The sequence below is a fragment of the Miscanthus floridulus genome, chromosome 18, assembly GCF_019320115.1.
Source record: "Miscanthus floridulus cultivar M001 chromosome 18, ASM1932011v1, whole genome shotgun sequence".
Taxonomy (NCBI): domain Eukaryota; kingdom Viridiplantae; phylum Streptophyta; class Magnoliopsida; order Poales; family Poaceae; genus Miscanthus; species Miscanthus floridulus.
In genome coordinates, this window is record NC_089597.1 from 96,191,108 (window position 1) to 96,216,373 (window position 25,266).

General features: G+C 45.3%; 1 protein-coding gene across 1 annotated transcript; it reads left to right on the forward strand.

The window, feature by feature from the left end:
• Nucleotides 1-21,891: 21,891 nt before the first annotated feature.
• LOC136519591 (uncharacterized) lies at nucleotides 21,892-23,461 on the forward strand. Its single transcript, XM_066512970.1, has 4 exons — nucleotides 21,892-22,171; nucleotides 22,241-22,439; nucleotides 22,514-22,660; nucleotides 22,746-23,461. The coding sequence occupies exons 1-4, from the start codon at nucleotides 22,094-22,096 to the stop codon at nucleotides 23,306-23,308; spliced, it is 987 nt and encodes a 328-aa protein (XP_066369067.1). The 5' UTR covers nucleotides 21,892-22,093; the 3' UTR covers nucleotides 23,309-23,461.
• Nucleotides 23,462-25,266: the final 1,805 nt, after the last annotated feature.

A 25,266-nucleotide genomic window follows, 5' to 3' on the forward strand; every position in this document is an offset into this window, starting at 1 on the left:
CTCTATACTACTACTACTCTGTACTACTTAACTGCTGCTGATACTCTATACTACTACTTAACTAATACTTAAGTTGTCCTTGCTACTACTTTATACTCTTACTCTTACTACTACTTCACTACTCTTACACTACTACTCTTACTACTACTCCACTGCTCTTACTACTCCTACTACTCCTCCTCTTACTACTCCTGGGCATGCTTGTACAACTAGGCATGCTTGTACAATTGGATGCCCCAATTTGGATCCACCACTGCTCCGCTCTGCTTGCTGCTCAAAATTGAAATAGGCTTCCAATTGTAGAAGCTGTTAATGCTTATCTTGGACATGATGATGGCTATTTCGATTTTTACACGCTGAGCAAAGTGCCTAGAGTAATGGGAACTATACATGATGTTCATGCCAATTTTGATTCACACTGAGCAAAGTGCCTTAGGTCAATGATGTTAGATTTTTAGGCGTAGGAGGAGCACCCTTAGGTGCGGCAGCCGCACCTTACTTACGATTGTTGTTTGCAATTTTTGCTAGCTAATAATCAGTACACCCCCCCAGTGCATCCTCCCTGTCTAATTAGCACTATTTTCTAGTGGTATCTGTGGACTGATTAGTAGCTTTGATGAGAACTTGGGTTATTAATTGAGACCTAAGGCACTTTGCAATGATGTTTCTATACATTCTTAATAGTATTATTTCCCATATGTGAATTGTTGGTACTCGTTTCCTGCCATTTGCAACAGCTCATTAGCTCATTAATCCTAGTTGTTCTTTCATTGTATGCTTGCAGCCTTGCATTTGTTTGTTTAATTAGTGGGACTTTGATTCACACAGTTTCATTTTTTTGGGAATAAATATCTGCTGAGTAGAAATAATCCTTGCATTTATATTATTCTTCTTACATTGTCATTTGTATGCTTGCAGCCTTGCACTTGTTTGTTTATATTATTGTGGACGGTGGCTACTAATCTTCTCTGTACTTGCTGTCTTCTCTGTACTCCTCTTCTACTACTACTCTCCTCTACTCCACTCTACTCCTCTCCTCTCCTAAGCAGCTGTTGCTTTTTTTGCTACTTCTACTACTTCCCTACTACTACTGTCTACTACTTCTGATTGTCCGATCTGCTTATCAGGTTCGGAAGATATTAAGCATATGATGTTCTTACGTTGTCATGTTGCTTTTTCTGGGAAGCAGCACCTACTTTTTTTTGCCAAATCTCCCCTCTCCTCTATTTGTTGCCACCTTTCCTATCATCTATGTTTTGGAAGCAACACCTGCTTTTTTTTTGCCAAATCTCCCCTCTCCTCTCCTCTCCTTTGTTTTGCCGATGATGAAATCGTCCAAGTCCATACATTATATGGAATATGAGCTGATGATCAAGAACTTGTGAGGAACTTGGCATCATTAGCAGCCGCCCCTACATTACCTTCTCCTCTCTACTCTGTTATGATGCCTTGATGCTTCAAGTTCAAGATCAGATGATGTTTGACATGTTTCTGAGGCCTCTACCACTGCTACTTCTCGTTTTTTATATATTGTTGTTTTATAGGACTACTTTGGTTTATAGACCTTTTTGATTTTTTATACCTTCTCGCGTACCTAAAGCACACTTTCTTGCATCTATTTGAACAAAGCACGAAATAATGTTGCAGCTATTTGAACAAAGCATGATGAGCAGCCAACCCTTGAGGAGCAAGCACTAGAGGACTAGCTTACTCAGGAATAGTTCAATAAGGAGGTACAAAATGATCTAGAAGTGATGCTTACTCAAGAGCAGTGTGACGAGGAGGAAGGCCTCGAAGGAGAGGCTGCTGAAGGCGAAGAAGAAGAGGATGATGCTGATGATGACTCAGAAGAGGGATATGTAAGTCCCAAGGATCCTTTCCCACGTGAAGCTAGAAGGAGGCCAACGGAGGAAGATTTGGACAAGGACTTTGACCCGAACGAGGAGGTAGGGAAAAAGCCTTAGTTTGTAAATTTTGCTAAAGCTTTGGTTGTGTTACCTCTGCTAACACTTTGACATGTCGTATATACAGGTCCCTCCTGAAACTCGAAAAAGATGACGCCGATGTCCATGACATCTCGCTGGACAAGACGGAGTAGGGGAAAGGAGAGCAGAGGCAAAAGCCACAGAGACAGATCACGATGCCTCTGCTCCACAACCTGAAGACACAACCACGACTACCAAGCCTAAGAGGAAACGAGGGGATAGAAAAGGAAATCTATATCCAGATAAGGCATGCTATGTGATAATGGAGGTTGGGCCAGCAGGGGAGGTCCTTAAGCCGAAGGAATTAAGAGGACGATTCCGTAATGTGATCAGGGCCCTAGTAAGAGATAAGTTGAACCCAGCAATCCCTAACTGGAAAGAGGTACCAGAGAACAAAAAGAATGAACTATGGGATAAGCACCTAAGGGTCAATTTTAGATTTCTAGAGGGTAAGCACGAACTGGTAAAAAAATGCTTTCAGGATGATGGGAGAGGTATTCCGACGTTGGAGGTCAGAGCTCAACATGAAGTATATCCAAAAGGGGTTAACTCCCTTCAAAGAGTTCAGCAAAATAACTCCTAGTCAATGGGAGGAGCTCGTGGCTCAGAAGACTTCACCGGAGGCATTGGAGCTCAGTGCCCGTAACACCGAGCTAGCGAAGAGGAACAAACACCACCATCATCTAGGCCCCGGTGGCTACAATGCCAAGGAAGAGCAGTTTAGGAAGATGGACGAAGAGGCCGCAGCTGCTAGGAATATCGATGTGACAAATCTAAAGGTACGCTCAAGGAACTGGATATATGCGAGGAGTACAGAATTATCCGGCAGTAATCTTAAGTTTAATAAGCTGGAGACCCAAGAGGCGGTATCAAGGATACTGAAATATGCTGAAGACAAGGAGAAGGCTCCTTCAATCCTTCCAGAGAGAGGGACGAGCTTAGCCTTGGCTTGGGAAACAAGGAGCACACAGGCCGCACCAGGGGGCTAGGGAAAAGGATGACCTAGAAGCAAGGATTCGAAGAGGATAGGCACATGTACAAGAAACATGGCCGAGACTGGGAGACTAGTCTTGTGCTCCAAGTGAAGGCTCTAGTTGCGAAGGCGCTAGAGGAGCAAGGACTGTCTACGGAGCAACGGATATTAGTGATGCCGCTGGGAGAATTGGCATTAATTGGCAGCCCTTCGAAAGTTCCTAGCAGCCAAGGTTCCACTGTAGCCACAACCCCCATCGATCGCATACAGGAACCAACTAGTTGCACCTTGGTGTTTCTCAGTGGGCGACATAACACTGTGATGGAGGTGGCAACGGGTGTGGCACATCCTCCCGGTGGCTTACACCACAATAATAAGATACCGCCGGACTACACTAGGGTCGAGGTGCATACCATGAAGCCCGAGTTCATGCAGTGGAGGATAGACTACGCAACTCCCGAGGGGCTGGTGTTACTCGGAGATGTTATTGGGCAGTTCATCCTCTGGCACAAAGGGGATATTATATTGACTGCTTCTTCGCCGCCTCCCCCTCTCCCAAATTTGGAGCGAGTTGTTGTGGTTGGGGAGATATTTTCACCGTCTCGTGACCACCACGTACCTGAGATGCCACATTCTTCCCCGTCTCCTAGCGAGCATGTGCCTGATGAGATGCCACAACCTTCTCTAGCTCGTACCAAGCAAGTGCATGATGAGATGCCATAGTCTTCTCAACAAGCACAGCCGATACATGAACAATGAGTGCCTCCTGAAGAAGGTGATGCACAAGAAGACGAGGACGTGTCTGAATGGGAACTTCGAAAGAAGATTCCAATCAACATAAGGCCAGTTTTTGTTCCGGTGAAAGACGTCTCGTCGGTGTCCAAGTGGTATTCACATGACCAGTTCAAGCCTGAGAACCAAGTTAAACAAGTCCCATCACGGGGTTCTGAGGAGGCCATAACTAGCAAACTCCACCAAATTGCAAAGCAGTATCCAAATGTTGATGACATCAAATGGTTAAAGGATTGCCCGAAAACATATGAAAGAGGCAAGCCCTTTATACCAAACCGGGACATCCGGCGCCTACCACTTGGAATGAGAAGGTTCTATGATTGGTACTTGCGTGTTCTCCCAACGAGCATAGATCTCATACAAGCATGCTTCCCCACCGGCACATTTGGAAGCCCAGTCGGGAAAATTGTCTTTGACTTCAATGACATGCACACATGCTTTCACCTGGGAGAAATGGAGATGAATCTAATTCGCATGTGGTGTTTGTAAGTCCTTGTCCTCCCGATATGATATGAATGTAATCTTTGAATTTTGTTGTAACTAACCAACACCGTGATTTGTAGAATGCAAGTGCACATTGTCAAACAAATGCCAAGTTTGAAAGCCAGGTATGTAGACCCTCAAGCTATAGCCCAACCAAATTTTAATTACCCTAAACAGTGGACAGTGGATGCCAAAGAGCTAGCTACTGCAAAGACTCTTCGGGAGAAAGAGCGCATCTATACGGCGAAACTAAAGGAAGAGTCCCTTAAGGTTGCGGCATACATTGCTCTGGCTTTCAAAAATCTACAACAACACTCTACTATATGGCTACCATACAACTTCGAGTAAGTTCAACTATATACTTAAGGCTTTGTTCGATATATTTTATTCGATGCAAAAAGCTTATCTAGTTCTATGATTAAATCCATGCAGCAACCACTGGATTTGTATAGCCGTCGATGTCGGGAGGAGCATGTCATGGGTCTTTGATTCAATAGATAAGGACCTGGCGACATACAAAGACTTCATATCGATTCTCAAGACGTATACATATCGACAATCCTCATTAGCTTATATGTTTGTATACATACTTGTAATGTTCACTTATGGATACTAACAAGTTGTATTTGCTAAAATAATTCGAACAGGGCATTTAGGTTCTATGTCACTCATCATCATGGAAGGCATGATCCAGCGAGGAAGGAAAAGCTGGCTATAAAAACACTATGTGCGGTAAGTGTAACTTACTTCTTCAGTACTCCGTTACATGGCTGTCAAAAGCATTACCTAACATTTTCATATTCAAAACACACAGTGCCCCAAGCAGAGGCCTGGAAGTGTACATTGTGGATACTATATATGTTCTATGATGAGTAACACCAGTGCCTACAGGAGACACCCCTTAAGGGTAAGTTTGAACCTCTTCATCAGTAGTATAAAAACTTCGTACATGGTATGAAATACTAAACCAAAACTTGTTCTCTTGTAGTGGAGAGAAGAGAAAGAAATGAAAAAAGACCCATACAAGGATAACCAACTCTTAGAGCTCGTCGGCGACCTTTGCAACTTCATATTGGACCAGATTGTACACGTCAAAGGCGTCTACCATGACCGAGAGTCTGACTTAGGTAGAAATCCTCAGTACCAATACCTTTGTGAGACTGAAAGGCTAGCTCTAGGACGTTGATAACAATGTTTATGGAATTTGTATATTAAATGATGGATTGTATATATCCTTACGAATTGGACATGTAATTGTAGTTTATATAATACTATTGTGCTGGTAGTCGCGTTCGGAACGTTGGTCGCGGGGCGTTCGGCAACGCGAACGTGGTTTGGAACGTTGGTCGCGGGGCGTTCGGCAACGCGAACGCTGGATGGAATATGCGGAAACAAACAGTTCTGGTCGAATTTGAATTGTAAATTTGAATTTTTTTTTGCGGGAAAACGTACCCCTACAAACATGTATTATAGAGGCGGCTGGCACTACAGCCGCCCCTACAAATCGATTTGTAGGGGTGGTTGGTGATTGAGCCGCCCCTACAAATCGATTTGTAGGGGCGGCTCAATCACCAACCGCCCCTACAAATCGATTTGTAGGAGCGGCCTGGGAACCGCCCCTACAAATGCATGATTTGTAGAGACGGTTCGGTAGGGGCGGCTGGCCAAACCGCTCCTACAAAGGGTTACCAGCCGCCCCTAAAAATGCTTTTTGTAGTAGTGTGATGAACCACTAAACATATATATACTATAGATTATTTTTTATACAAAGTCGATACTATCTTTTATCTCACCACATGAGATGATGAGAACATATTAATAAGGGTAATGTTTTGAAGTGATGGGAACACCGCCTACCACTTGGGAACGAAGTGCATACGTGTTTTTCATAATGTAGCACTCATCATATATAACGGTTATGCTAGTAGAACACTGCATATGAAGCCTATCACTTTTGAGTGAGTCACACTACTGATCAACAAACAATCACCTTCGGTTCAAAACCTGCATTGAATTGATTGAGAATAGGTCCCAAACTAAGGTAAATAGCCTGATGTGTGATAATGATATAGTTCATTTCTGTGTAGACGACACCAATAGCAGCTACACCTATGGAGATATTTGAAGTTTATTTCCTCGAATGGAGCAGAGAGGATTCCTTGATTTGGAAGACTATTGGTGTCATTGTAGTCCATCGTTTTAGGTTGGAGGTTGGATCAATAGAGACATATATACTCCTTCGGTCCCTAAATAAATGCACACGCTTCCTAAGGAGTAAAAAACTTCCTAAAGTTTGATAAAATATATACAAAAATATACTAAATTTATGATGTATACTAAGTGTCATTAGATTGAGCATAAAATATACTTTCGTAATATATACTTATTTGGAGTTACGAATATTGATACTATTTTCTATATTTTCAGTTAAACTTAAAAAGGTTTTGAGTCCATGTAAAACGAGACATAGAGTATCGAGAGATTCCATCTGGGCCTGTAAATCACGGAGGAAGTTGTACCTGCAAATTTGTTGTCACTGCTGACAAGCCTGATATAGGCTGACGGGACAGAGCTTCTGCTTGAAGTGCGAGCTAAAGGAGCGACAAAACTGGGTGCGCAACACATAACACATAACACAGTAGTTTTGTGTTCTAGCTGAACGGAGGCTTGACCACCGTTCGGCTGGTACATAAAACTACTGTGTACTGGCTGGTTCCGGCTGGTTTCAGTTGATTCAATAGTATTCTGTGAAAGAGAATAAGCTAAAATAAGTTGAAACAAACCGAGACAAGTCAAGCCGAACACGCGGCTACCAATATAGGAGTACTCCTCTCGGTTTTCGAAAATGATTTAAAGTTTAACCAAATTCATTATATAAAAGTACTAGCATTTATAATTCAAAATAAGTACCATTAAATTTTGAAGATATAAATATTAATACTATTTACTATAAATTTGATCAAAGTTAAACTAGTTTGATTTACAAAGCTCAATCGTTTTGTGGACAGAGGGAGTATTACCTCCGTCCCGAAGTAGTTGATGTCAGAGGATTCAAATTTTGTCCCAAAATACTTGACCTTCTTATTTGCTAATAATGTATATTTCTATTCTCCCAATACACAATTTTCTTTTTCTAATACATCTTTTTCACTTCTCCTTAATATAATTTCAATGTCAAAATCTAAAACATCAAATATTTTAGGATGGAGGGAGTACGAAGCTCTGCATAACTCTCTAGGTGAGGTCATTTTATTTGTACATGCTTGCAAAATTTGAAGTTCAATCACGATCAAGCAAGTAGTCTAAAACATATAAGAATAAGGCAAATTTCAGAGGGTTTGGATGTCACTGTAATACAAGATGCCTCTGAAATTTGTCTTCACAATGTCTTGCGCAAGCTCGATGTACACCCTGACAAAGCTTCTTCGATATGTACTTGATCACACTTTCTTGCTAGATAGCTGCACAAGTCTAGAGTAATAATGCCGCATGTAACAAGAAATTTGAATGACCCGTGGACGGCCGGCCATTGGTGAATTGTTAAATCGAGTTTGGATATTTTACATGACACTATGACAGGCGACGTGAAAGTGTTGCCTTTGTTTTTTTTTGTTTTTTTTTTAACCAGACTGAACCGTCAGCTTTGTGAATCCATTTCAGTTTGTGCAATCGTGGCGGGAGGACGAAACAGTGACACATCAAACTAAAAGAAGTTGTTGACCTATCTATATGCACCATGGCGCAACGAAGCCAAATAAAATCTGCAGTAGTTCAAACTTCTAATCACAAATCCTCTCTGCTACCTTGTCTTCAATCACATCTGTATGAAATTAAAAAAAAATGTAGCCGGAGGTTATTGGCGCACAACCACCGCTCGTGATTCCAGTAATAAGACCCATGCTCTAGGTGGTCCCTGTGTAACGCCACTCATATGTCACTAATACAAAAAGTAATTCTAGGGACGGTCGGTAAATCTTTATAGGAGCGGTTTGGCCAGCCGTCCCTACCGAACCGTCTCTACAAATCATGTATTTGTAGGGGCGATTCCCAGGTCGTCCCTACAAATCGATTTGTAGGGACGGCTGGTGTTTCCAGCCGCCCCTACAAATTGATTTGTAGGGGCCGCTCGTATTACCAGCCGCTCCTGCAAATCAATTTGTAGGGGCGGCTGTAGTAAGCCGCCCCTACAAATACCTCTTTGTAGGGGCAGTTCAATCTAGAACCGTTCTATAGTACGTTTTCCCGTTAAAAAAATCAAATTTACAATTCAAAATCACGTTGCCGAACGTCCCGCGACCAACGTTCCGAACCGCGTTCGTGTTGCCGAACGCCCCACGACCAACGTTCTGAACCGCGTTCGCGTTGCCGAATGCCCCGCGACCAACGTTCCGAACCGCGTTCGCGTTGCCGAACGCCCCGCGACCGCGACTATATATAAACTACAATTGCAAGTCCAATTCACAAAAATATATACAATCCATCATTCAATATACAAATTCCATATACATTGTTATCAACGTCCTAGAGCTAGCCTTTCAGTCTCACGAAGGTGTTGGTACTGAGAATTTGTACCTAAGTCAGACTCTCGGTCATGGTAGGCGCCTCTGACATGTACAATCTGGTTCAATATGAAGTTGCAAAGGTCGCCGACGAGCTCTAAGAGTTGGTCATTCTTGTATGGGTCTCTTTTCATTCCTTTCTCTTCTCTCCACTATAAGAGAACAAGTTTCGGTTTAGTATTTCATACCATGTATGAAGTTTTTATACTACGGGTGAAGAGGTTCAAACTTACCTTTAAGGGGTGTCTTCTGTAGGCACCGGTGTTACTCATCATAGAACATATATAGTATCCACAATGTACACTCCTAGGCTTTTGCTTGGGGCACTGTGTGTTTTGCATATGAAAATATTAAGTAATGCTTTTGACAGCCATGGATCGGAGTACTGAAGAAGTAAGTTACACTTATCGCACATTGTGTTTTTATAGCCAGCTTTTCCTACCTTGCTGGATCATGCCTTCCGTGATGATTAGTGGCATAGAACCTAAATGCCCTGTTCGAATTATTTTAGCAAATACAACTTGTTAGAATCCAAAAGTGAACGTTACAAGTACGTATATAAACATACAAGCTAATGAGGATTGTCGATATGTATACGTCTTGAGAATCGATATGAAGTCTTTGTATGTCGCCAGGTCCTTATCTATTGAATCAAAGACCCATGACATGCTCCTCCCGACATCGACGGCTATACAAATCCAGTGGTTGCTGCATGGATTTAATCATAGAACTAGATAAGCTTTTTTGCATCGAATAAAATATATCGAACAAAGTTTTAAGTATAGAGTTGAACTTACTCGAAGTTATATGGTAGCCATATAGTAGAGTGTTGTTGGAGATTTTTGAAAGCTAGGGCAATGTATGCCGCAACCTTAAGGGACTCTTCCCTTAGTTTCGCCGTACGGATGCGCTCTTTCTCCCGAAGAGTCTTTGCAGCAGCTAGCTCTTTGGCATCCAGTGTCCACCGTTTAGGGTAATTAAAATTTGTTTGGGCTATAGCTTGAGGATCTAGATACCCGGCTTTCACACTTGGCATTTGTTTGACAATGTGCACTTGCATTCTACAAATCACGGCATGAGTTAGTTACAACAAAATTCAAAGATTACATTCATATCATATCGGGAGGACAAGGACTTACAGGCACAACGTGCGAATTAGATTGATCTCCATTTCTCCCAGGTGAAAGCATATGTGCATGTCATTGAAGTCAAAGACAATTTTCCCAGCTAGGCTTCCAAATGTGCCGGTGGGGAAGCATGCTTGTATGAGATCTATGCTCGTTGGGAGAACACGCAAGTACCAATCATGGAACCTTCTCATTCCAAGTGGTAGGCGCTGGATGTCCCGGTTTGGTAGGAAGGGCTTGCCTCTTTCATATGTTTTCGGGCAATCCTTTGACCATTTGATGGCATCAACATTTGGATACTGCTTTGCAATTTGGTGGAGTTTGCTAGTGACGGCCTCCTCAGAACCCCGTGATGGGACTTTTTTAACTTAGTTCTCAGGCTTGAACTGGTCATGGGAAAACCACTTGGACACCGACGAGACGTCTTTGATCGAAACATAAACTGGCCTTATGGTGATTGGATGCTTCTTTCGAAGTTCCCATTCAGGCACATCCTCATCTTCTTGTGCATCACCTTCTTCAGGAGGCACTCGTTGTTCATGTATCGGCTGTGCTTGTTGAGAAGACTGTGGTATCTCATGATGCACTTGCTCGGTACGAGCTGGAGAAGGTTCTGGCATCTCATCAGGCACATGCTCGCTAGGAGGCGAGGAAGAATGTGGCATCTCAGGAATGTGGTGGTCACGAGACGGTGAAAATATCTCCCTGACCTCAACAACTCGCTCCAAATTTGGGAGAGGGGGAGGCGGCGAAGAAGCAGTCAATATAATTTCCCGTTTGTGCCAGAGGATGAACTGCCCCATAACGTCTCCAAGTAACACCAGCCCCTCGGGAGTTGCGTAGTCTATCCTCCACTGCATGAACTCGGGCTTCACTGTATGCACCTTGATCCTAGTGTAGTCCGGTGATATCTTATTATTGTGGTGTAAGCCACCGAGAGGATGTGCCACACCTGTTGCCACCTCCATTACAGTGTTCTGCCGGCCGCTAAGAAACACCAAGGTGCAACTAGTTGGTTCTCGTATGCAATCGACGGGGGTTGTAGCTGCAGTGGAAGCTTGGCTGCTAGGAACTTTCAAAGGGCTGCCAACTAATGCAGTTCTCCCGACGGCGTCACTAATATTCATGGCTTCGTAGATAGTCCTTGCTCCCTAGCACCTTCGCAACTAGAGCCTTCACATGGAGCTGAAGACTAGTCTCCCGGTCTCTGCCATGTTTCTTGTACATGTGCCTATCCTCTTTGAATCCTTGCTTCCATGTCGTCCTTTTCCTGAGCCCCTGGTGCGGCCTGTGTGCTCCTTGTTTCCCAAGCCAAGGCTAAGCTCATCCCTCTCTCTGGAAGGATTGAATGAGCCCTTCTCCTTGTCTTCAGCATATTTCAGTATCCTTGATACTGCCTCTTGGGTCTCCGGCTTATCAAACTTAAGATTATCGCCAGATGATTCTGTACTCCTCGCATATATCCAATTCCTTGAGCGTACCTTCAAATTCATCACATTGATATTCCCAGCAATTGCGGCCTCTTTGTCCATCTTCCTAAACTGATCTTCCTTGGCATAGTAGCCACCGGGGCCTAGATGATGGTGGTGTTTGTTCCTCTTCGCCAGCTCGGTGTTATGGGCACTGAGCTCCAATGCCTCCGGTGAAGTCTTTTGAGTCACGAGCTCCTCCCATTGACTAGGAGTTATTTTGCTGAACTCGTTGAAGGGAGTTAACCCCTTTTGGATATACTTCGTGTTGAGCTCCGACCTCCAATGCCAGAATGACTCTCCCGTCATCCTGAAAGCATTTTTTACCAGTTCGTGCTTACCCTCTAGAAATCTAAAATTGAGCTTCAGCTGCCTATCCCATAGTGCATTCTTTGTGTTCTCTGGTACCTCTTTCTAGTTAGGGATTGCTGGGTTCAATTTATCTCTTACTAGGGCCCCGATCGTATTACGGAATCATCCTCTTAATTCCTTCAGCTCAAGGATCTCCCCTGCTGGCCTGACCTCCGTTATCACATAGCATGCCTTATCTGGATATAGATTTCCTTTTCTATCCCCTCGTTTCCTCTTAGGCTTGGTAGTTGTGGTTGTGTCTTGAGGTTGTGGAGTAGAGGCATCGTGATCCGTCTCTGTGGCCATTGCCTCTGCTCTGCTTTCCTCTACTCCGTCTTGTCCAGCGAGATGTCGCGGGCGTCGATGTCGTCTTTTCCGAGTTTCAGGAGGGACCTATATATACAACAGGTCAAAGTGTTAGCAGAGGTAACACAATCAAAGCTTTAGCAAAATTTACAAACTAAGGCTTTTTCCCTACCTCCTTGTTTGGGTCAAAATCCTTGTCCAAATCTTCCTCCGTTAGCCTCCTTCTAGCTTCACATGGGAAAGGATCCTCGGGACTTTCATATCTCTCTTCCGAGTCATCATCATCATCATCCTCTTCTTCTTTGCCTTCAGCAGCCTCTCCTGCTCTTCCTTCTACTCCCCCTTCCTCCTCGTCACACTGCTCCTGAGTAAGCATCACTTCTAGATCCTTTTCTAACTCGTTATCGAAATGCTCCTGAGTTAGCTGGTCCTCTAGTGCTTGCTCCTCATAGGTTGGCTGCTCATCATGCTCGGGGCATCGGGCTACACTGTCTGGTGTCCGCGATATTATTTCATGCTTTGTTCTAATAGATGCAAGAAAGTGTGCTTTAGGTACGCGAGAAGGTATAAGAAATAAAAAAGGTCTATAAACCAAAGTAGTCCTGTAAAACAATAATATATCAAAAAAACGAGTAGTAGCAGTAGTAGAGGCCTCAGAAACATGTGAATCATCATTTGATCATGAACTTGGAGCATCAAGGCATCATAACAGAGAAGAGAGGAGAAGGTAATGTAGGGGTGGCTGCTAATGATGCCAAGTTCCTCACAAGTTCTTGATCATCAGCTCATATTCCATATAATGTATGGACTTAGACAATTTCATCATCGGCAAAACAAAGGAGAGGAGAGGAGAGGTGAGATTTGGCAAAAAAAGCAGCAGCTGCTTAACAAACATAGAGAGGAAAAGGTGTAAAAACAGCTGCTGCTTTCCAAACATAGAGGATAGGAAAGGTGGCAAAAATAGAGGAGAGGGGAGGAGTAGAGTGGAGTAGAGAAGAGTAGTAGTAGATGTAGCAAAAAAGCAACAGTTGCTTAGGAGAGGAGAGGAGTAGAGTGGAGTAAAGGAGAGTAGTAGTAGAAGAGGAGTGGTAGAGTAGTAGGAGAAGAGCAGGAGGACAGTATAGTAGTAGAGTAGTAGTAGGAGTAGCAAGTAGTAGTAATAGGAGTTGTAGGAGACCAACCAGCAGCCACTAGTAGTAAGAGTTGATAGAAGATAGAAGATAATAAGTAGCAATAGTAGTAAGTAGAGAGAGTAGTAGTAGGAGTAGCAAGTAGTAGTTGGAGCACCTGGCCAGCAGCCAGCAGCCAGCAGCCAAAGAGAGACAAGCAGCCAACCAGCAGCCAGCAGCCAGCAACAAAACTGTTCATGGTAAGTTGGTAACCTTGACACACAAAAAAACTTTTGAGAAAAACTGAAAGATGTGATGGCCATTAGCCAATTCAAGTATATGAAAGACTCTGCTTATCAGCAAAATGCTCTAAAAGGAACAAATTACTAGTAATGGTTCTTCTATGAATCAAATTATTAGTAACAGTGTCATGGGACCAAAAGAAGAAATTCAAAAACCAGCCATACAGATTTAGTGTGAAATGTGAATTTAGCTATGATACTAATTACTAACTATGATAGGGCTAGCCCCATCCATTTGATAAGTAAATTTAGTGCATAATTCACAACCCAATGGAAATGCTGGACAATTGAACAAATCGATTGGCTCACAGGTCCAAAATCGCAATCATCACAAGTGAGTAAATGACTGCACATGTAAGACAATGTTTTGGACAATCCCATTACATAAAATGGATGGGGCTATACCTAGATGTATGTGCTGCATTTAACTTAGTGCTAGTGGAAGATTGCAGTCATAGATTGAATAGGTTGATGGCTATGTAGAAATCATTACTAGCAGCAAATGAACCAAACAAGTGAAGCAAATGAACCAAAGAAGCGAAAGAGATTTACTTCAGTTGTTAATGCATAAAATATAGAACATGTGTTTTTGTTTTTCCACTTTCATATTTATCATTGCTTACTTAAGTTGAGAGGAACTCATATTTCTTAGTTATTCATGCATCAAAATGTATATATCATTACTGTAGTTGGATGTTTAGTCAGCTAGCTCTCCTACTCTGCTCTCTTTAGTTCAGAAGAGACACAAAAGATTTTGTTCAAAGAAATAAGTTGTTTGGAAATATTTCACTATAGGATTAAGGGGTCAGGATCCAATTGAAAGATGCAATCACTGAGGGCAGATTTATTCTTGTGACCAGTCAACTTATGGAACAAGAACCTCATGGTACCATTTGGGGAACTTGTGCCCTGAAGATCCCACTTAAAGGTCAGGACATACAAAAGAACAACAAAGGAACACCGAAGCAACCTTTCAGCATTGACGCTTGATGGAAAGCACTTGCTGATATGGTTATAATTGATGAGATGCCTTTTAGAATAGTTTCAAGAGATATTCCAAAATGCTACAGCCCCGGTTTCAACCACCTTCTAGAGTCATAGTACCAAGGGACTGTTGGTAGTGATATATTGAAGAAAAAAACCCAAGTTGAAGAAGGTTTCGGCAAATCAAAGAATCTATCTAATAGATACTTGGACATCAAATCAAAATTTAAATTATATGTGCGTCACTTCACATTAGATTGATGATGAATGGAGGTTGCAGAAATGATAGTTCTAGATGATCATAAAGGAGTAACCCCTAGAAAAAGAGTTGAAGAATGCTTGCTAGAGTGAGGTATCAATCATTTATTCACAATCACAGTTGACAATGCGAGCTCCAATGATTGGTTGATTCTATATTTGAAGGGAGTGTGTAAAGACTGTAAGAGGGTTGTGTTAAATAACAAATCCCTTTCATGTAGGTGTTGTGCCCATATAGTCGACCTATTTGTGAAGAGAAACAAAGATTTTAACATATTAAATTATTGGAAAGTACCCTATATCATCTCTTCTAGCAAAAGATGTGCTTGTTGTGCCTACTTCTACAGTGCCTTCAGAGTCGGTTTTTAGCCTGGGTGGGAGGATTATTGACCCACATTGGTGCAACTTATCAATTAGCATAGTTGAAGCCTTAATTTGCACACAAAGTTGGCTGCATACATCTCATAGCAAAGCAAGTGTAAGAGAGGCGGTTGAAGACATTCAATCCCATTACGTAAAATCGAAAGAGTGGCAATCAACACAAGTAGGCAACATTAGGAATCCTACAGCAGGCCCATGAAATTTCTAGATTCCAATACAAATTGATGGCCAAAGGATAAGGTATGCTATGACCCAATCAAAAGTAGCACTAAATTAGCATGAATACATAAACCGGTGCAGATCATAGCAATGATTCATGATGAGGCAAGCCAAATAGTGAAGAAGGAAGGGGAGAGAAGGGAGCTGGCATACCTGGTGGGTGATCGTCGCCGATGAAGAGGTGGCGAAGTGGGGCAGGGTTTGCCTAGCCGTTGGAGGGGGCGCGCGGGTGTAGAGATGGGGCACGCCGCCGGCTGGGTGCATCACGGCACCTCAAGCTCAGAAACCCTAGCTCGGAGGCCACCTACCGGTGTAGGTGTGGGGAGGCCGCCCGCCGATGGAGGTGCGTGGAGGTCGCCCGCCGGTGGAGGTGTGCGAACGCCGGTGGAGGTGCGCAGAGGCCGCCCGTCGTTGGAAACCCTAGGGTGGGGAGCAGGCGTGTGGGTGTAGGAAGGGGGCGCGTAGGTGTGGGGAGGGGGCGCGCGGGTGCGGAGATGGGGCGTGCGGGTGCGCCGCGGCACCTCAAAGGTCGAAAACTAGCGCCGCTGGCCGATCAGAAACCCTAGGGCGGGGAGAAGCAGGCACGCGGGTGCGGGGAGGGGGCGCGGGGGCGGGGAGGGGGCGTGCGGGTGCGAAGATGGGGCGCACGGGTGCGGGAGGGGGCGCGGGCTGGCGTCGGGATAGGTCCGGCTGGGAGGTTGTGTCGGCGGGGCAGCCAGACGGCGTCGGAGGAAGAAGACAACGCCCAATAGGTTGACTCCCGTGCGCCCTTGTATTTATACTTGGGACTATTTGTAGGGGCGGTTCCTGATCTAGCCGCCCCTACAAATGCATTTGTAAGGGCAGTTCCTGATCCAACCGCCCCTACAAATGCATTTGTAGGGGCGGTTCCTGATCCACCCGCCCCTACAAATATTTTCTATTTCGTTAAATTATAAATTCTATATTTTTTATATCATAAAAACACAAAGTAATAAAAAAAATTGTGTATATGCACAAATATAGTATTTTGTATTATTCTATATATGAAGAAATATATATATATATAAATAATTGTAGTCAAAACAATATAGAAAACAAAAAAAACAAAAATTAAAATTTTGAATTTTAAAACTTCGACTATAATTTTATGACATTAAATGAAATAAAATGAAAATGTTGTAAACATAAAAGTTGTATAACTCATCAACATGTACAACTTTTATTTTGGTCATCTTGTCATGTGACTTTGTTTGAATGATTCAAATTTTGAAATTCAAAGAATTTCAACTTTAAACAATATTTTGAAAGAGTAAATGATTTCAGATGAAAAACTCATGAATACCAAAGTTGTAGAACTCATCAATATGTACAACTTTTATTTTGATCATATTTTCATTAGACCAAATTCGAACAGTTGAAATTTTGAATTTCAATAAATGGCAACTTCAAACAAGATTTTGAAACCTTAAATGATTTCAACAATAAAAGTTGTGAACATAAAAGTTGTTGAACTCATCACTACCTACAACTTTTATTTTGGTCACTTCATGTGATAAAGTATTAGTAAACATTGTTCATAAATTCACGTATGACTCATAGTTTCATGAACTATACGAGAAACATGTTAATTTATGAACAATGTTTACTATCACTTTGTCAAATGAAGAAATGATCAAAATAAAAGTTGTAGAACTTGATGAGTTATACAACTTTGGTATTCATCACTTTTTTAGCTGAAATCATTTAATGGTTAAAAATCTCGTTCGAACTTATCATTTTTTTAAATTTGAAAATTTAAAGTGCTCAAACTTTGTCAAATGAAAAGAATGCCCAAATCAACACACTAACTTGATAGGGCAAGATTTTAGAAAATTTTAGGAAAAAAATCATCTTACAAACACGCATGCAAAAATATGTAGTCTTACACACGTACAAAAATATGTAGTCTTACACACGTACATAAATATATAGTCTCACACGCATGCATAAATAAAGTCTTACAAACACACACCTACACAAACACTCCACGTTCAACAACTAGCTAGCCCGCTGTAACGACTTTCCCCTTAACACCTTTCCGTTCCCATGGCATTATGTCTTTGGGGAGGTTCTTTTCCACAACACTGATCTTCTTAGAAAAGTCTGTGAATAGCGGCATCTCATTGTAGTTATTGTAAGCTTCAACATCGTCCATGCCATTAACTCCAATAATGTGCTATTTCTCGGAGGCAACCATGTGATTTGTCTTCTACTTTGGGGGGAGGTTACTATGTGGGTCAGACATATAGAAAACTTGTGCGACACGTGAAGTGAGCACCCAAGGGTCATCTTGGTAGCCTAGATTCTCGAGGTCCAGGACTCTCAATCCGATCTCATTCAGTTGGTGTTGTTTGATCCAGCGGCATCGAAATAGGGCCACCGTTATATCCCTTCCATAGTCAAGTTCCCATATCTCTTCAATGATGCCAAAGTATTGGATCTTTCGCCCCAATCCATCGAGAGCCTCTATTCGAACGCCACTATTTTAGTTCACATATTTACTATCCTTTGCGTGGGTATAGTACGTATACCCATTGATGTCATAAGCATTCCAAGATGTCACTTGTCTCGATGGCCCCTCCGCCAACCTACTGATGGTAATAGAGTCTATGGTTTCTCCAGGTGGTATGTTTTGGTCCTTCAACCATGTAGTTAGTCATTGCTTGTGTTGTTTCATGACCCAATCATCCGAACGGTCATTTCTCTCCGCCATAATGATAGCCAAGTGTTCATCAATGTACGGTTGCATCAGTTGTGTACTTTGCAAGACACTATAATGCGCCCAACTCACCTCTTTGTAATCATTGTCGATGAACACTTTTCTACCACTAGTGCCCTTCCCAGCCAGCCTACCCTTGTGACGAGAATCAGGTTTACCAATCCCTTTCTGTACTTTTAGGTACTCTTGATGTCGACGAAATATGGTCGGCAGTCTACCTAGGGGTATGCCCAAGGTAGTAGATTATCGGCAGACAGATGCGCAAGCCCCAAACAAGACGGTGACGCAAGACAGACACGAGGTTTTATCCAGGTTCGGCCGCCAAGAAGGCGTAATACCTACGTCCTGCGTCTGATTTGTATTGCTGTATGTCAATGAGAGATATTTTTTAGAGGGGTCCCCTGCCCGCCTTATATAGTCCGGGGGGCAGGGTTACAGATCTGGAAACTAATCCTAGTCAGTTACAACTGCCATATCTGGCCGGATAAGGATTCCTATTCTAACCGACCAGGATCCTGCTTGGTCGCCAAATCCGTCTTGATTCCTTGTGCGGGACTCCGATCAGGTTAACTGGGCCGCACGTCATCTTTCGGGTGGACTGAACCCATCGATCCGGGCCAGCCCAAGCTTAGCCGTAAGGGTATAGGGGTTAATACCCCCACAGCTAGTCCCCGAGCATCATGTATTATGCTGCGACACGCCTTTTGAACCTTCTCCGACAAGCGAGGCTTGAATTCTTGACGCCTCCGACCACCATCATCACCGGAGAAGTAGGTTGTCCGAAGAATGTATGGTGCTCTTAAGAAAAAAGAAAAAGATATCTGTCCCAGGAAGTGTGCCCACTTGTATTTCTGATAAGAAATGTAAGTGCATCTTGAAGCGTAGCATCTTTGATCATCAGAAGCGTAGGGGTCGAAAAACAAACACATTCACCGCAAGGTGAAGTGTGCCCACTTAGTCCCCGAGCCTGGTAGTAGGTGACATAGGCACGTGGTGCCAGGGTCTAAAAGAATTCCCAGTTATGTTGAGAACCCAATCGTCGTACAGGCGATACGAGATGCACCGGCAGGTGCATCGTACCGATGTAGTCCCCGAGCTTGCTGGAAGGCGAGGGATGAGCCTTGTAGCAAGGTCTAAAAGAAAAGTCTCTTAACTGTATGTGAGTACAAATCACATGTATCCAACGAGAACCACTATTCTAGCAGTGGTCGGGGCAGTCCCCGAGCATACCAATAATCCTCATAATCATTCAAACACAGGGGTCAATTTAAACAAACACATTCACCGCAAGGTGAAGTGTGCCCACTTAGTCCCCGAGCTTGCTGGAAGGCAAAGTATGAGCCTTGTAGCAAGGTCTAAAGAAAAAATCTCTTAACTGTATGTGAGTACAGATCACATGTAGCCAAGGAGAACCATTATGCAAGCAGTGGTCGGGGCAGACCCCGAACACGGCCGTGGTCGGAGCGATCCCCGAGCACTTTAGTGGTCTGGGCAGTCCCCGAGCACATTAGTGGTCTGGGCAGTCCCCGAGCACTTGAGTGGTCTGGGCAGTCCCCGAGCACTTTAGTGGTCAAGGCAAATCCACGATCACTTGCGCTGCTTGTGCCATTATTTTGTGTACTTCTCTCTATTCTCTGCCAAGTCCAGTCTGACACGTCTGGTCAAAAAAGTAAATAGGTATAGTACGTCATTCTGTCTTCTCTTTCTGTTTTTTTTTTTTTTTTTTTTTTTTTTTTTTTTTTGCAAACAGTCGGTTGACACCTGTATTGAGGTGTGTCAGTGTGGGCCCCCTTACACCATCAACGAAGAGGCGCGTACACTGTTAACGAAGGAGCGCGTTTATTGGCGCAGATTTCGAGGTTGTGTGAACAACCGTCTGCGGCGCGTGCGCACGACTCCCAATATTCTCGGGCGGACGAAACGACGGTGATCTTTGTTTTATATAATGCAGATCTGGTAAGTTACTCATACCATTCCCCATTGTCATCCGCCGCCGCAACCTTCTTCCTCCTCCTGCCGAACCCTATTCCCCAAAAATCATCACCAATCCCCTCGGTCTCCCGCATCCACCCACTTCGTAAGCACGAACTAATGGCGAAGAGAGACGCCCAGAAGAAAGGCGGGGTCATGGCGAAGGAATGGTGGAAGTCGCGGAGCAACGAGCAGACCATCGAGGACCTCGTCGCCATGGGAGTGCTCCACAACAAGGCACTTGCGGGATGGCGTGCACCGGAAGGAGAAAGCTTCCCCGATCCACAACCAGGTGAGATTGTGGTCTTTGAAGATTTCTTCAAAAGGGGTTTTGGGATTCCAGTGCACCCTTTCCTTCAGGGTCTCTGTCTATACTACGAGATTGGGATTTGCAATCTGCATCCCAACTCAATTCTTCTTGTCTCCACCTTCATCCATCTCTGCGAGGCTTATGGCGGCTTCCAGCCCCATTTCGACCTCTTTCGCCACCTATTCTGTCTTCGGAAGAAAGGGAGCGGTGGCTCGAAGATCGCCGGAGGCGTTTACCTGAACCTGCGCGACGGCATGAAGGCTCAATACCTGCACTGCCCCTGGAACACCTCGTTGGACGAGTGGTACAAGAAGTGGTTCTACATCCGTGAAGAGCCGAACACCATCACTCTGTGCGATGTGGGCTTGATTCCAGAGAAGAAAAGCAGCTGGTCGGAGAGGCCCGAGAACTTTGAGCAGATCGCCGAACTGCTCGGGATGATCCCGTGGGGAAGGCTTGATGGCCCGAGTGTTGTCGGCAACTTCATCAGCCGAAGAATTCAGCCTTGCCAGAAAAGGATTCACCCTGGCTTCGAGTACCAAGGAGGCGCTGATCCGACGAGGACCAGAAAGGAGCCGCTCGACAAGATGGAGATCAAGGCCAGGATTGGAGAGCTATTCAACCTGGCCGATCCCAATTATGTTGCACTGAACGCCATTGAACACGCCTTCAAGCTGGCTCGCCCTCCCCCAAAGGTAAATGACGCCTCCTTTTAACTGTAAAGTCATGTTGTATCAAGAAAATAACTATCTTTTCCTTCATTTTGTGTCTCAGTATAATGGCCGTGACCGGGCAGGAGTGTTTGTGTCGCCTCCCCCCGGTGTAGAGTGGCCGCAAGCTACTGGGCCAACCGCCCAGACCAGCGCTAGGACCGACGGCGTTCACTGGGCGGTACTCGAGACCGTAGAGGACGCCTCGACCAGAGCCGCCGGCAAACGTCCGGCTGCCAGCAAACGTCGCCAAGCCATCATCTCCCAGTCGGACGACGAAGCGGAGGATGCGGACATCTTCCGGCTCGTCCCCCGAAAGAGGAGAAGGCAAGTGGGGTCGTCGGAGCAGGGTGGCTCCTCTGTGCCGACAGTGGTCACAGCACCGACCACAGCAACACAGAGCACAGACGAAGAGAACATGCCGCATCATCCTCCGACGCCCGTACCGGAGGTTGAACAAGTCCCGGTGGAAACTGCCGAACAAGCAGAGCAGGGGCGGTCGAGGAGGCGTTCCTTCGCTACATCCTTCCGCAAGTCAAAACTGTAAGTATATATATTTTTGATGTAAGCTTTGCATTTTGCAGTGGATGCTATTGTCTTCTGAATTTGTCTCTGAATGTATTAGATCCGCGTCCACCGAAAGCCCCGACCAGCTAGCTGGGTGCAGAACGTCCTCTCCAAAAACGGCGGAACAAACTGCTCAGCAACCGGCCGTGGAGGAGCCCATGGCAGGGACTCTGCCTGGGGCTCAGCAGGCGGACGACCAGACGCCAGTCCCCGAGCAGAATACAAGTGCTCCGAGCACAAACCCTGATGAGGCGGATACCACAGCGTCACGGGAGCTGGATCTAGCCAAGGAGCAGCAGCCAGAAGTTGCCCAGAACAAGGGTGCCGACGCGACGGCTCGTGGGAAAGCCCTGGTGGTCGTGGAGTCTGCAAACTCCGGACCACCGCCGCCTCCCGAACTGGAGGCTGAAGAGGATGAAGTGGAAGAAGTCCTGGGCCGTCCCCAAGATAGACGACAACATGTATATGTGTCGCGCTATCGGAACGACGAATGGGTCATGCACGAGGAGATCCCAGAGGCCGAGGAAACCTTAAGAGTTGAACGAGCGGCCAAACGCCTGGTGACTGAAGTCCAGGTATATTTTGCTTTAGTCTTTAAACCTGTTTTGTAGTTGAACTATCTGACGTAGCTTGTCTGTATGCAGGACGTGATGAAAACTGCGAGGTACCGAAAAAGGTGCTTCGACCAGATAGAAGTAGTCATGAAGACCAATAAGGAGCTGACGGCTGAAGTGGAACGCCTACGGCGCCAACTTGAAGCCACCGACCAGGAGAGGACAAACCAAGAAGCACAGAACCAGAACCTGGTCGGCCAGCTCAAAAACACAGAGCAGGAGAAAACAGGTAAGTATTCACCGTATCATAGCAAGTGCAGGACTTGCGTTATTTTGTTCTTGACAGCAATAGCTGTGATGCAGGTTTAGAAGCTGAAGTGACCCGCCTCCAGGGGGAGAACGGCCGCGCGCTTGCAGAATGTGGTCGCCTGAAGGAGGACAACGAGAAACTGGCACGCCGCCAGTTGGAACTCCAAGACCATACCAACAAAATGAAGGACGACCTGAAAAGTAAGCACTCCAGACCACCTTTCCCGTTCAATTGCCCACATTGCCTTGTCGTGTCATAATGTTTGATGTCTTGTACTGTTTTCAGTTTTGAAAGTCAATGCCAAGAGGCACCTTGAGGCCGTGATCAAGGAGCGCGACGACTGGAAAGCACAATGCCTTAAGGCCGCCGAGGAGCGGGACACGTGGAGCAAGCGGTGCCAAGAAATGGCAACTGGCATTGTTCCCGTCCTCGACCTTATCGACCCGGCTCTCACAGAGGAAGAGCTAAGGACGCCTCAGCTCGGACTGGTCGAGAGATGCAAGCAAGCATGGGGATGGTTCCAAGACTTCGTGAAGGAGGCGGGTGAGTACACGGGTGCCCATGTGCTAAGCATGGTTCGTGCTCACTACCCCCTGATCGATCTCCAACGCTTGGAGGCTGGGTACCCGAAGGAGATAGACCCAGACCAGGCCGAAGAGCTTCGGACGACCCATCTGGACTTGTCGTCAAAGATAATTGGCGATATTAACCTGTGCGGAGGTGGGACAGCACCTGTGCAGGGTATGCCATCGACAAGCCAGCTGGAAATGCCATCAGCTACAAGCCAACCAACGGAGCCTGCGGTCTCGACCAGCCAGGCACCGGTGGGGCCATCCCCTTCAGCTTGACTAGCTCCAGAGTCCCCGAGACTCGAGTAGGGTATCAGAGGCGGCGAGCAGTAAATGCCATGCGCCCCGACCAGCCAATGTAATAGGCTTAGAGCTGTAGAAGGAGGACATAGTTGTGTTATTGTAAACTTGGGCCTTTTCAGGCAAGCTTGTAATAACGTAACTGTATATCATTATAAGCTTGTTTGTTTTATACAAAACGTACTTTAAGCTTGAAATTTTGTGTTGGTGTAACTAAGTGGGAACGTGTTAACGTTCTGTTTAGTTGTACCGTTTTGCTCGACACGTCATCCTAAAAAGTTTGTGCGGCCCTAGTCTGGCATGTGGTCGGAGTATGAGGTACTATGACCTGTGCACACGTGAACGCAGACAAGCCAAACCAGGGGGGACCTGCCGATCACCCGCAACGTAGAGAGCGGATCCCGTGCACGCGTTGGGAGGAACCGGAGACAGGGCCTGCTCCGAAAACCGTAGAAGGAGTGGTGGTCGGCTTGTACTGGCTTAAGTTAGAATAACCATAAAATTTGGAGTGACACATTAGAGTGGTCGGAGAAATCATAGTTGCTTTAGTAAAGTAAATCGAAAACACAAGTAGAGTACATATCTCCGTAGTTAAGCATAGAAGCGTCTAAGCTTGTCGATGTGCCATGAGTTCGGTACGTCCGTGCCGTCTAGATGAGCTAACCTGTAAGACGTTGGACGTGTGACTTCCTTGATCATGAAGGGTCCCTCCCATGGGGTTGCGAGTTTGTGGACACCAGCCTGGTTCGTCTTCCACTTCAAGACTAAGTCCCCGACCACGAAGAAACGCTCTTTAACGTTCTTGTTGTAGTACCTGCGCAAAACAGCAAGGTACTTGGCCGTGCGTACGCAAGAATCAAGCCTTTTTTCTTCTGCGCTGTTGACTTCTAGCTCCCGTACTTCATCGACCTTGCCTTCGTCGAAGTTCTCTACCCGTGCTGATCGGAAAGCTATATCTGGTGGGAGGACTGCTTCAGCGCCGTAAACCATAAAGTATGGTGAGACGCCAGTGTTACGACTGGGCTGAGTTCGGAGGCCCCAGACAACGGCTGGTAACTCCTTGAGCCATCTTCCAGGAGCTTTATCGTTTTCTCTGTACATCCTCTTTTTCAATGCGTCCAAGATCATGCCATTTGCCCGCTCGACTTGTCCATTAGCTCTAGGATGCGCCACCGAGACGTATTTTACAACTATGCTCCTTTCATCGCAGAAGTCCCAAAAAGCGTTCCCGGTGAACTGAGTACCCAGATCAGTAATGATGCTGTTGGGCACGCCGAAACGGTGGATGATCTGGTCGAGGAATGTGACGGCTTTCTCTGAGGATGCCTGTACCAGAGGCATGTATTCTATCCACTTAGAAAACTTATCAATTAGCACGAAGACGCATGTAAATTTCCCAGGGGCTGGTTTGAAAGGCCCGATCATGTCCAGTCCCCAGCATGCAAAGGGCCAAGAGGCTGGAATCGTCTGGATCTCGTGTGCCGGTACATGGATTCTCTTGGAGAAAAACTGACAACCTTCACAGCGGCGGACTAGCTTCTCTGCGTCGGCCACTGCTGACGGCCAATAGAACCCTGCTCGGAAAGCCTTACCGACCAGTGTTCTTGATGCCGCGTGGTTGCCGCAGGAGCCAGAGTGGATTTGGTCTAGGAGATGCTTGCCTTCTTCCTGGGTTATACACTTCATCAAGATTTCCTCCTTAGCGTTTTTGCGCCATAACTTGCCATCGACGAGCAGATACTGCCTACTACGACGCATCAGGCGTTCATTTTCTGTTCGATCGATATAACCGCTACCGTCTGTTAAGTACTTGATGAAAGGTGTTCTCCAGTCTGGCTCATGAGTGGTCGGAAGCGGCTCGGTTGTGCTCGGCGCTGGAACCGTAGCCACTAATTGCTGGTCTGAGACTTTGTCGGTCGTTGAATCTTCGTCTTCAA